Source organism: Scylla paramamosain, chromosome 1 (genome assembly GCF_035594125.1).
Source record: "Scylla paramamosain isolate STU-SP2022 chromosome 1, ASM3559412v1, whole genome shotgun sequence".
Classification (NCBI taxonomy): domain Eukaryota; kingdom Metazoa; phylum Arthropoda; class Malacostraca; order Decapoda; family Portunidae; genus Scylla; species Scylla paramamosain.
In genome coordinates this window covers 36,585,193-36,597,692 of record NC_087151.1, presented here as the reverse complement: position 1 = coordinate 36,597,692, position 12,500 = coordinate 36,585,193, and the positions used below count along the sequence as shown (strand labels likewise).

General features: G+C 39.5%; 2 protein-coding genes across 5 annotated transcripts in view; one reads left to right on the top strand and one right to left on the bottom strand.

The window, feature by feature from the left end:
* LOC135104930 (uncharacterized) overlaps positions 1–913 on the top strand; it is a 24,834-nt gene extending 23,921 nt beyond the window's left edge. Inside the window, exon 5 of the mRNA XM_064012714.1 lies at positions 706–913. The gene's annotated coding sequence lies outside the window, so the exon portion shown is untranslated. The remainder of the gene's footprint in view (positions 1–705) is intronic.
* A 3,485-nt stretch (positions 914–4,398) lies between these two features.
* Positions 4,399–12,500, bottom strand: part of LOC135104898 (beta-alanine transporter-like) — a 39,910-nt gene continuing 31,808 nt past the window's right edge. For 3 of the 4 annotated variants that reach the window (XM_064012649.1, XM_064012644.1, XM_064012658.1), the window contains 7 exons: positions 11,576–11,744; positions 11,034–11,160; positions 10,631–10,761; positions 8,328–8,542; positions 7,446–7,624; positions 5,886–6,064; positions 4,938–5,366 (listed from right to left, as the gene is read on the bottom strand). In XM_064012649.1, coding sequence (XP_063868719.1) covers positions 5,114–5,366; positions 5,886–6,064; positions 7,446–7,624; positions 8,328–8,542; positions 10,631–10,761; positions 11,034–11,160; positions 11,576–11,744 — 1,253 coding nt within the window. In that variant the 3' untranslated portion in view covers positions 4,938–5,113. Of the gene's footprint in view, positions 5,367–5,885; positions 6,065–7,445; positions 7,625–8,327; positions 8,543–10,630; positions 10,762–11,033; positions 11,161–11,575; positions 11,745–12,500 lie in introns of all 4 variants that reach the window. The other variant, XM_064012668.1, reaches the window with a different exon arrangement.

Genomic DNA, 12,500 nt, shown 5'->3' with positions numbered 1-12,500 from the left:
GCTACACTGTTTGAGAGAGAGAGAGAGAGAGAGAGAGAGAGACTCTTCCAACGTCACGCATTCGCCTCATTAGCCAGACTCAATAGTGTTTGAGCCAAAAAAAAAATCGCTTCAACACCCCATCTTAAGTGACTTGTTAAACAATGAGATGAGAGACCCCCAATCTTAACACGTGTTGTAACTACGGTATCTTGACACATTTTTCTAACGTATTTTTCTCCCTTGGTAGCGGAGCTCCTCTCTAGTATCACTCTTCAGAAACTGACACTCGTTCTTCCCTTTTATATTTTAATTTGAGTTGCGCTTTGATGTAGTTAGTGTTACTTATCCTTAACACCTTCACTACATTTTTTTTATAGACATGCATGCACTTCACCTCCAGCTGATATCCCAGAACAAAAAGTAGTTTAAACATTTTTTTTTATTTTTCAACATACCTCACAGACAGAAGCAATTAAGGGAGATTCCTACAATCAACACCTTGTCTTGAAAACAGGAAGCAGACCAGACCAAATCCACAGACTTAGGAACAGAAAATATATTAAGCTACAAGAAGCCATCAGGCTTACATGTGGCAGTCCCTGCATGAAACAAACCATATCCACCAATTTTCACCTACCATCCTCACCCATAACTTTAATCTTTTCTCTCCCCTACCAAAATTTCCAGTCACACCACTCACAGACCATCCTGTTCTCTCCCCAGGGGCACATAAGGGAGTGTGAGACCAGCACCAGCCACCACAGATCATGACTTAAGCATACATATTCCTCCCCTGCCCCAGCCCTGCCCACCGCCTTGCTAATCAACATTGCCGTGGCCACAACACCGTTTCTGCCACACTTGCACAGGCAGTGACAGATGTACTACTTTTTTTTTGGCGTCACTAAGGAATAAAATGTTTTAACACTCACCACTTACTGTTTGTCATCTACCCATCCTCCCTTGCTCTACATAGTGGCCAGCAGACAGGCAAGATCTGCAGAAACAAGAAAACAAGCAGGTAAATAAAGTCATCACTATAAAATCATTATGGACTTTCATCATATTTCACAGGCATGGAATTATAAAGCTCAATTTGGTATGTTTTTATTATGTCTGGTTACTCACTACAGACAACCATACCTTCTACATTTAGACTTTGTTCACTACACAACTTTAGGTTAGTCCTGACAGTTGAATACTCATACTTGGGAAGGGACACATGCATGACCATTATCATTACACCTCCTAGCACCATGGCAGGTAACTGATCCAACCATTCGTGATTAGTCTATAAATACACAATCAGTCTACTTGTATCCCAATGAGAAGGGTCTTCAGCATTCTACAGTGAAGGGCTTGTTAATACTAGACACCACCACCCACTACTGTACAGTTGTACCTCTATACAATGAACAGTGAAACATGGTCCACAAAATCTCAATATATGTTTCTTATACCATTATATTACAACTATGATCTTATTCTAAGGATGTTACTAATACAGGCATACTCCACACTAATGTTATGAGCCCTTTCACTGTTGTAGTCATCCTTTGTTAACATTTAGAGCAAAATATAAATTTTTAAAAAGTGCATGAACACAGAAAAAAGACAATGGGAAATTGATTTTCTTTCTATGCTATAGAATTATTTAACACAGTAGTAAAAAAAAATAACTAAAACTCAATAAGTAATTATAGAAACATTGTTTTAGCAGTGAAAGGGTTAACATGCATTTTCAAACTCTAGATCAAGTAGGTACCTAATGAGTCCAGTGAAATCTCACAATACATAGTTGGTTTATCAGTACTATCACCAAGGCACCAGAGCTTCACTGCTCTCACTTGATGCTTGACATATCACTCAACTCAACACTACTCCATCAAGCCTCACACCATAACACCACTGTCCTCATGGGCACTTCTAAGGCATCTCACCTTCACTGTTCCCACTGCCACTTCCAAAACATCTAGCAAAAGTAACAATATCTGATGGTGGCACTAGAAACATTTTCCTTCATACACTCATCCATGGAAAGCACTGCATAACTGTACTTTACAATAACATATGGAAAGTGGTTAGAAGTTGTTCTCAGACAAAAATAATCCCTAACTAAAGACAAAGTAACCTACAATATATAACAAACCCCAGCTTACTTATGTATCAACACAAAAGGACACAAGATACAGTTAATTACATAAAGTGAGCCATAGCTATAAACTCTTATCTGAAAGAAACTAATTTATACCCAAGAGAGTAAACAGCAAATATGAAACAGGAGTCAAACAACAAAACAACAGAATAACTTACTTTGATGAATGTTTACTTGCTTCTGTCCATAGATTTTGCATATTTTCTATGTCATGTCTCACAACTATCCTGTCACAATCCTCCTTACATCCAACACCACCTCTCACTTAACACATAACCTTTCTTGAAGAGTTCCATCATCTAGTTTTCTTATGTATCCACTTGGCATCTCAACACCAAATCATCTCACAGTGCTGGGTTCAACCACTTTCAACAATCTATGGTGCTTTTCTTCAATGACTTGTAAATCATATGGAAGACCCCGGTAGACATGCAGTTCTATGGGCATCACAAAGCACCACCTGCAGTCTGAACTAATTATATACAACAGAAATGCTCAAATAGTACATCACTTGGGTGGATCAAGTCCTCTTAATCATAGGTCCATACATGACCTTTCTCTCAAATCTTTGCTAACTACAAGATTACATGCACTACTTGTCTGATACATTAAAGAAAGGTTCATATAACTAAAAAACATATATGTACAGTACTTATGCAACCTTGATCATACAATATCTGAGGTAGATAACATTACAAACAAAGACAGTCATCAATATCACTTAAGATGCAGACTCCCTAACAAAGCATTTATTCCATTTATTCACAAGCAAATGCAACTTTCAGCATCTAGGTACTTCACTCCTAACTTCTTGTATAATGAGATACTAATTATTATCATATCTCTAATATCAGGAGAGTAAAGGCTAAGTGAAATCCATTCAGACTTTGGTGATCACCTTGGTCTGAATGGTAACATATTGGACTTGTGTTTCCATGACTGTCCTCAAAGTGGTTGAATTCCCAGTGAAAGCCTCTCATGGCCAATATATCCTGGCTTTTGATCAGTTTCTCAGTGTTTCCATGGTACTCCCAAGCAAAGAAATCATATTTTCTGTCAATTTTTCATCCTCTCATGGCCAATTTATCCTGCCGTCATATCAATTTCTCAGTGTTTCTATGATGCTCTAAGGCAAAACATTATATTCCTTGTCAGTATTTCATCCTCTATCTGATATAAATACTTCTATACTTTTATCGAAGTCACAGTTTCCTCAACAACAGGAATACATTTTACTATTTCATATGAACTAAGCCTGAGAACTCTGACAATGTTATCCTTTTCCTGCTTTCATAATTTTACTAAAATTACACTTCCATCCATCAGCCCATCTATCCATCCATCAACCCATCTATCCATTCATCCACCCATCTACCCATTCATCCACCCATCCATTCATCCACCCATCCATTCATCTGTCCATTCATCCACACATACATATATACATAGGTACATACATACATACATACATACACATATACATTAATAACAATACTAATATTTTAGCATGATCATGATATTATTTGGGCACAGAAATGAGTCATCATGGCAGAGAGAGAAAATTAATATAATAGGGTAGACTGAACACAAAGTGGGCTTAAGTATACAGAGAGAGAGAGAGAGAGAGAGAGAGAGAGAGAGAGAGAGAGAGAGAGAGAGAGAGAGAGAGAGAGAGAGAGAGAGAGAGAGAGAGAGAGAGAGAGAGAGAGAGAGAGAGAGAGAGAGAGAGAGAGAGAGAGAGAGAGAGAGAGAGAGAGAGAGAGAGAGAGAGAGAGAGAGAGAGAGAGAGAGAGAGAGAGAGAGAGAGAGAGAGAGAGAGAGAGAGAGAGAGAGAGAGAGAGAGAGAGAGAGAGAGAGAGAGAGAGAGAGAGAGAGAGAGAGAGAGAGAGAGAGAGAGAGAGAGAGAATGTTGCACAAGTTATATTTCATGTGAAACTTTTGAGAAAAATTGTGGTAACACTCAAAGGTAACAAAAAATTAAGAGAAAACCTTTCCCAGATTTTGACCTAATTACAGAGATCTTAAACTTTCAACTAAATTGAAAAATGTTAATTTCCCCCAAAAATACTTTTCATTCTATATAACTCCATAACAGAGACAAATGCTTCCATAATCATGCACCCATTCATCCAATTTGTATTACTTTCTCCTGTAATTAGTATATTTTGCCAAGCTGTGCCAACCATCAGTCATGTATAAAATAAGATGTATTTGGCAGACAAGCTTGACTCATATTTTTTTTTCAGGGGGAAGAGGAAAGGCTCGCTCTCTCTCTCTCTCTCTCTCTCTCTCTCTCTCTCTCTCTCTCTCTCTCTCTCTCTCTCTCTCTCTCTCTCTCCACACACACACACACACACACAACTACTCCTTCCCTCCCTCTTAGCCTCTCCTCAAACCTCAAAGACAGAGCAAGTCACAGCAGGCAGCAACTCTACAAATAATCAGAGCATCTCACAAGCATCCAATAAGTCAGTGAACAAATGCTAAGGGAAGACACAAAAAGAAGAAAAACTACATGAAAACCAACACAGATTTAACTATACATGATGGTCCCTCTACACCTCTTTGTTAAACCAGATACAATGCCACCTACTGTTACACTTTACTATAGCATTAGATTCTTACAGTAATTTGGCACTTCACTGCACCCTGGTTAGTTCCACCCTCTCATTCAAGTTTACATATTAGCGAAAATACAAACTACACAAACAAAGAAGCGTGTGCATGATCCTTAGTTACTTACCCATAATAAGGACACATTCTTGTACTTCTTAAGGAGGCCAACTCACACACAACTAAAGAAAAGTGGTGTTCCTTGTTTTTCCCCAAGATGCCTACAAGTTTCTCCCTCAGAATGGAAGACTGTGATGTCCAGAAATGTCCCAATGGCAGTTATTTTTCTCCAACCACGTGTGCTGTAGATCACTAATACAGCTGATATCCTCTTCCTTTCAGACTGCTGTAATTCCTTCCACTCTAAACAACCGTAATCTTTGGGCTAGAAGTAACGAGACTTTGGTTCATTCCTGCACTTTCCTCTCCTTCATTTCCTTCCTCACCCACTTGCTGACTCTTCCTGCCATTCTCATAAAGCTGCTGCTGGGAGCTTCTCTTCCTCAGGTCATTTTCAGATTTACCATCATCACTCTTGCTGGAGAGGAGGGTGTTGACTTCCTGGGTGCCATCACTGTAGCTTGTTGGCACTGTCCTACTATTGGCACTGCTCGGCCTGCAAACAAGACAAACAAGACTATATAGCTGGGAAGAGAGAGAAGTTCTTGAGATATAATTAAAGCTGTACCATTAATTCAATCATTGGTGGTCAGATTCAAACATTGGTAGTCGAATTTTTCTACTTTACAATCTTCAATGTGTTCTATAACCGTATGCCATGGTTCTGGTGTGATGTCTTGTTGCAGTAGACTCCTTTATTAGCAAATCTAGAGAATGTATAAGCTTAGACCAACAAGACTTTACTGCACAAGATGGCAGCCAAACAGGAACTGTCACTCAAATGTATGTCACCTAACTATGAAACGACTCATGAAGCCTTGAAAGAATCCTCAAACAGATCAGAACTTAATCAGCTCAATAAATCTCTAAAACAATCCAGATCCTTTGCAGAAGTCTGAAAAAGCTGGTAAAGTGATTCATGTAACTGACATAGGGAGGGATCAAGAACAACAAAATTTATAATATCTACTCCACTGAACATCATCCACATAAAAGCATCATGACAACCACTCACCTCTTGGGGCAGCAGGTACAGTAGTCTGCAAGGGTCCAGTGCTTGCCGAACTCCTCCCCCTCCTCCAGTGTTTGTGGCAGGTGCTGGTGGAGGGTCTCAGGCAGCAGGAGGGAGAACACCCCACCAAGGTTCAACAGTATCCCCATTATGATGAGAGGCAGCACCATCATCTCTGACCCCTGGAGGGCAAAGTGGTAGATTAATCTTGTTGCCATTCCAACAGCTTCCATGTACTGTTTTGTTTTATTTATATATTTGCCAGAGAGGATAGAAAAGAACTGATTCCCAAATAGAATGTTATAGATGAATGGAAGAGACCCAGTAATCAAGTAGTTAGTGGTGAGTCATTAGGGAATTCTAAAAGAAGATTTTATGGATGGATGAGGATGATAGCTGGAAATAGGTAGGTTTGTTTCATCCAAGGATTGCCATGTATAGGCCTGATGGCTCTGCAGCTTCCCATATATTCTTATGTTCATAAAGTGTTGCAACATCTTAAATAAAGTGGCATCTTTGATCAGGAGGTGGGTCATTTTTATGTAAAACAGTTTGAGCAACCTCTTGAGGTTCCTCTATCTATTTTGGAACCTAAATACTACTTAGGTAAGTATTATTGCTTGTAATAACTTAACTCATTTTAAATATTTTTTCCTACAATACATTCTGAAATCCAATGCAATGTTGGAACTACTGTTCCAACAGTTTTTCAGGTGATACGTAATAATTTCAATTAAAGTATAAATCCACCATAACACGTGGATGAGCCAATGAGGATCCAGTTCTAGCAGATCTGGGCTTCCAGAACAGAACCGTTCTGTATTTGCTTCGTATTTCATGAGTCAGACACACTTGAGGAGCGATCAGAGTTGCATGCTCCCACTCAAGCAGTCATACTGAGTAGTGATCAGAATTACACTCCTGCTCCCACTCAAGCAGTCAGATTTAAGGAACAGTCCAAGCTACACAACCCACTCTCACTCAGCTTAGCTATACTCCAACCAATGTCCAGTGCAGTTCCACTCTTCCTACTAGCTTACTACTACCTCAGACAGACATTCCACCCAAGACTTCAGCTAAGTATTGTGTCTAAGGTAAATCTCCTTGGTATATAACTTGGCATTAGCTCAAATATGCTAATTAGCCACAGTAATGTCCAATTCAAAATTTTATACTTTGATTCTTCTTTTCAGTCAGTAATGAGCAGCAATTTACGCTGGTTAAACTAATAAAAGAAATATGCTTTGCAACACATTATACCACTAGCTCTTCTTCATTTAAGTATACCCTGTAAACCTCCCAGCTCTATGCTACTCAAATGAATCCTTTGGTATGTCACTTTCTCTCATTCTCTATGGGTAAGCAATCACGAGTGCAAATGTATGTATCACCAGAATATGTTAATGCAATGTATACAGTGAAAGACCTTCTGAGATGTGCGAGAACAGTGCTAAAAATTTACAATGGACTGTCTAAATGTAAAATGTGTAAAGCCTAGTAGACTATAAATATAAAAGTATGTAATGAAACACACCATAACCTTCCACTATCCTATTCACCCACCAAATGGTTGATGAGAGGGATGACCACAGGCCCTATCATCCCTGCCACAGACGACACCGAGAGACCCATGCCTCGTACCACTGTTGGGTACAACTCAGAGGCCATCAAGGGCAGCACCACAAAGGAAGAGGAGATGCCAAACTTGCCCACACAGTACAGCACCAGTGTCACTGTGGGGTCTGTGAGAAAAGATATGTTGGAGATCCTGCAGTATAAACAGTACAAATTATCATAGAACCATCACTGAGCAAACCAGCATTAAGCAACATAATGGCTAATCAGCATCTGCATTCCTCATTCTATACATTCCAGAGAGACAAACACAAAGTTTATAAATATGATGTTTGTTTCTGGTAACACTGTGTAGGAGATGAGGGGATTATAAGCTATTGCCATTACAGGAAGAATGATAAACCATGAGTAGCACTTGGTAGCCTTGTGGAAGGATGAACACTTCTAAAATTAATTGAGGAGGCAGCCCTTCATATTAATGTTACCCTGTGACTAGATAAGCATCAGTTTTCCCAAGTCTCCCTCATGCTCTTGACAGTGTAATAATTAACTCCCACTTTCAGTGAAGGATATCTGTTTACAAACTTTATCTATAAAAAGATATGGCTAGGGACTTTGTCTGTCCAGGTTAACATCACAGACCAAGAATCTTTCAAGTAATATCAAGGTACTGAAATGCAGATAGATACAACACAAATAATGCTGTAAATCTGAAACCTTTGATCAGAAATAGTAAGATGTAAAAAGAAAATAAATAAAATAAAGCAGGTAATCCATTAGGCTTTGAATATTTTCAGAAAGATTGAATGAAGTGTTGAAATACAGACATACAGAAAACAGATAATCATTACCACCTCCATCTCCACTGACCTTCCTGAGTGACAACAGTGGCCACACAAGCACTGCCGCCCACTATCATGGAAAAGCAGAGGGTCCAGCGGCGACCCCAGTACTCCATGGAGGGCCACAGGAACAGGTAGGTGGGCAGCTCAGCCACTCCTGCCAGGAAGAAGTTGAGGTAGGCATCTCCCCCAAGTGCCGGAGCATAGTAAGAGAGACCCACGTAGACTGAGGTGTTGGTGAACCTAAGGACAAGAGGGGATATTTTCGAGAGAAGTGGCTCATTTTCTCTATCTCTCACTCTTACAGAAAAAAATAAATAAATATGAGTCATCCTTTTTTACATTGTAATAAAATGAGATCTATTTCTACCAAATTGAATCATACCCATATAAGAAATAAAGAAATGAGAAAACCTCTAGAATACATAATTAAAAACTTAGATAAATATTATACTCAATCTTTTTTTACACTGTACATAAGAACATAATAACATAAGAAATAATGGAAGCTGCATGAAGCCATCAGGTCTACATGTGGCAGTCCCTGTAAGAAACATACCTACCTATTTCCACCTATCAACCCCATCCATAAATCTGTCCAGTCTTCTCTTAAAGCTCCCTAATGACTCAGCACTAACATCTTGATTGCTGAGTCGCTTTCATTCATCTACCACTCTATTTGAGAACCAATTCCTTCCTATCTCTTTTTTAAACCTAAATTTTTCAAGCTCGAACCCATTATTTCTTGTTCTATCCTGGTTACTGATCCTAAGAATTTTACTTATACCACTTAAAAGCTTCTATCAGATCCCCTTAACCTACATCTCTCTAAAGAATGTAAATTTAACAGCTTCAGTCTTGCTTCATAAGGAATACTCCTCATCCCCTGTATCCTTTTAGTCATTCTCCTTCGTACCTATTCCAATAGTCTTATATCCTTCCTGTAATATGGGGACCAGAAATGCACAGCATAGTCTAGATGAGGTCTGACCAGCACCAAATATAACTTTAATATTACTTCATGACTACAACTTTTAAAACTCCTAAAAATTAATCCTAATACCCCATTTGCCCTGTTTCTGGTCTCTATGCATTGCTTTCTTAGAGTTCAGAGCTAACTATAACTCCTAAATCTTTTCATACCCTGAACCTACCCGAGCTTCATTGTTTATTGTGTACATATTGTGTGGGTTTCCTCTACCTGTGCTAAGTACTTTGCATTTGTTGATATTAAACTGCATTTGCCATCTGTCTGTCCATTCGTTCATCCAATCCAAATCTTCCTGCATCCGATTCTGACCTAATTAATCAACCTATCTTTGTGTTATCAGCAAAATTTATTAACATCATTACCAATTCCACTAACCAAGTCATTGATATATATAAAAAACAACAATGGCCTTAATACTGATCCCTGTGGCACCCCACTAATTACCTGACCCCACTCGTATTTACAGATGTTTATTATAACTCTCTGTTGCTTGTCACTTAGCCATGACCTGATCCAATTTAACACCTTATCTTCTATCCTATGTGCCCTAAAATTTCTCAGGAGCTTCTGATGGGGTACCTTGCCAAACACTTTACTGAAGTCCAGATGTTATAACTATCACCATTATCTGCTGCCTCATAAACCTTATTGTAAAATTTCATAAGTTCGTCAGGCAAGATTTCCCCTTTATGAAGCCATGCTGTGACTGATTTATCAAGTTATGTTTGCCTAAATGCTACCTAATGTTCTTCATTATTACTGACTCCTTTACTTTACCTACAACAGAAATTAAGCTGACAGGTCTATAATTGGTCATTAAAGTTTTATCTCCTTTCTTAAGGATGGGTACTACATTTGCCTGTCTCCACATTTACTAGTACTTCACCTGTCTCAAGTGATTTCCTAAAGGCAGAAACTAATGGTTCACTAATAACCTCTGCATTACTTAAGTACTCTGGGATATACTTCATCTGGTCCTGGTGTCTTGAACTTTTTCAGCCTATCTATCTCCAGCTCCACTATCTCCTCAGTTATGGTAATATATGTCAGCTTCTCATTCTCTTCTGTTCTAAACATCTGCTCACTATTTGGGATTTCCTGCATGTTTTCCTGGATGAAGACAGTTAAAAAATACTTCAAAATTTTACTAATCTCCTCCCCAAAACTGTACAAACATAAGATCTACATTCTCATCATAAGACAAGTGGATCTAACAGGGTGATATTAAATGACCTAAGAACAATTAAAGTTTAAAAATATGATGGTAACAGACAGTCATTCCCACCATGTACCTCACAGCAACAACATATAAAAAGGAACCAGGGAGGAAGGCAGCCTACCAAATGAAAGTAACGATAATGGTCTTGCGGCAAAGGTTGGGGCTGCGGAAGAGATCCAGCACTCCATAGGTCCTCGGGGTGGTGGTCTTCTCCTCCTTGCCTGCCATGTACTGCTCCACTTCATATTTTCTCTGGGGGAATACTGTATCATGCTTCAAAAGCTAAAAATTCTAGGTGTTTCTGCCTGCATGTTTTGTAAAGTACAATAGATACTATTCATCTGTCCCTCAAAATATGTCTGGTTTGTATAGCAAGTTGTAGCCATTTTGAACTACAAGAGAAGCATTGCCATAAAAAATACACATAATGCACATGAAAAAGCCTCTTGGATACAAATTCAGGAAATTTCTTGAAGTGATGTGTAAATTGATGCACTGCTAAAGTCCGTATGGAAAGGTCTTACCCTGAGCGTGGCCATGTAGTTCTGAGGGAGAGTCTTGCCATTCACTCTGGCCATCTTCTTCATGATCTTCTCTGCTTCATCCAGACGACCATTAGCCAGCAGCCAGCGGGGAGACTCTGGCAGCACCCTACAGTGACACACCAGGGGAGGATGAAACAATGTCCTCACTACATGTTACTGATTTACAATTAAAATCTTGCATACTATTTAAATATATTGGCCATCTTGTAGTGACCAGAAGTTACAAAGGTCCCAGAATTATCTTGAAACCTAACAATCATTATGGTCCTGACATCTAAGCCACTGCCCTTCTGTTCTGGGGTTCAATTCCTGGCCAAAGCCTCAACTAAAAATTTATTGTGTTCAGCTCAGTTTCTCAGTGTCTCTATGGGCATCCTGTCTGGGGTTCAATCTCTCTCATGGCTTACCTAACTCTTCAGATTATTTTTTCATTGCTTCAAAACATGTCTGAGTGAGAGAGATTCATGGTGATGCACAACTATGCTAGACATCATTATCTGTCTTTGGTCAGCCAGACTTACCACCAGAAGAAGAGGAATGAGAGGAAGGGAATGGTGGTAGCAAGGGAGAGTTGTGCCCAGTCCCTCACTAGATAGGCCACACCTGCCAGCAGGATGAGTGTGAAGGAGTACGCCACGTTCATCACCACGGTGGTGTATGTGCGCTTTGAAGGACCCACCAGCTCAATGGCTGAAAGAGAACAAATACTTGTACTTCATCTGACAACACTTCAAGATAATACATATTATTTCCCAGATGTTAGCGGGCCACATAATGCATTATAACTTTCCTTCTTTTTTTTTTTTTTCTTTTGTCAGTCCTACTCTACAGTATTTATCAATATCCAGAAGCCAATAAAAAAATAAGAATTTTTTACACGATCTGCTTCAAGGATGTAATAATTATTTTTGTAAATCAACCAAGGATTATGCACCATCAAACAGAAAAAAAGACACGCATGAGAACCCGTCTAAGGCAAGGCGCACATTGAGACGCAGGGCAGCACAGAGCAGGGCAGACGCAGGGCAGGGCAGGGCAGCACAGCCCAGCACAGGCGTGGTGCGCACATTGAGAAGCAGGCTGTCGTCCTGTGTGGTAGTGTTGATCATGGCTGTTGCCAAAAATTACTTTGGAAACCTTAGTTCCGATTCCGACTCAGAAAACGAGTTCGAGAAAGTAATGTTATTATATGACATTTGTAGAGCAGAGGTCAGTGTGGAGGAGTGAATACATGGAGAAGAGGAAAACACATGGAGAATTTGCCCATAACTCGTCCTTATAAGTTCCTCTCATATAATCAGGATGACTAGTGTCATACAGCACTCTTTGATGGCGAACAGCCTCTATGAGTTGCTCCGTGGACGACATTGTGAGTACTAAAGAGTGAGTTGCTATCAAGCTGCGCCGCACGTGGCACAGGAAACTGCGTTCGAACGACTGCGTCGC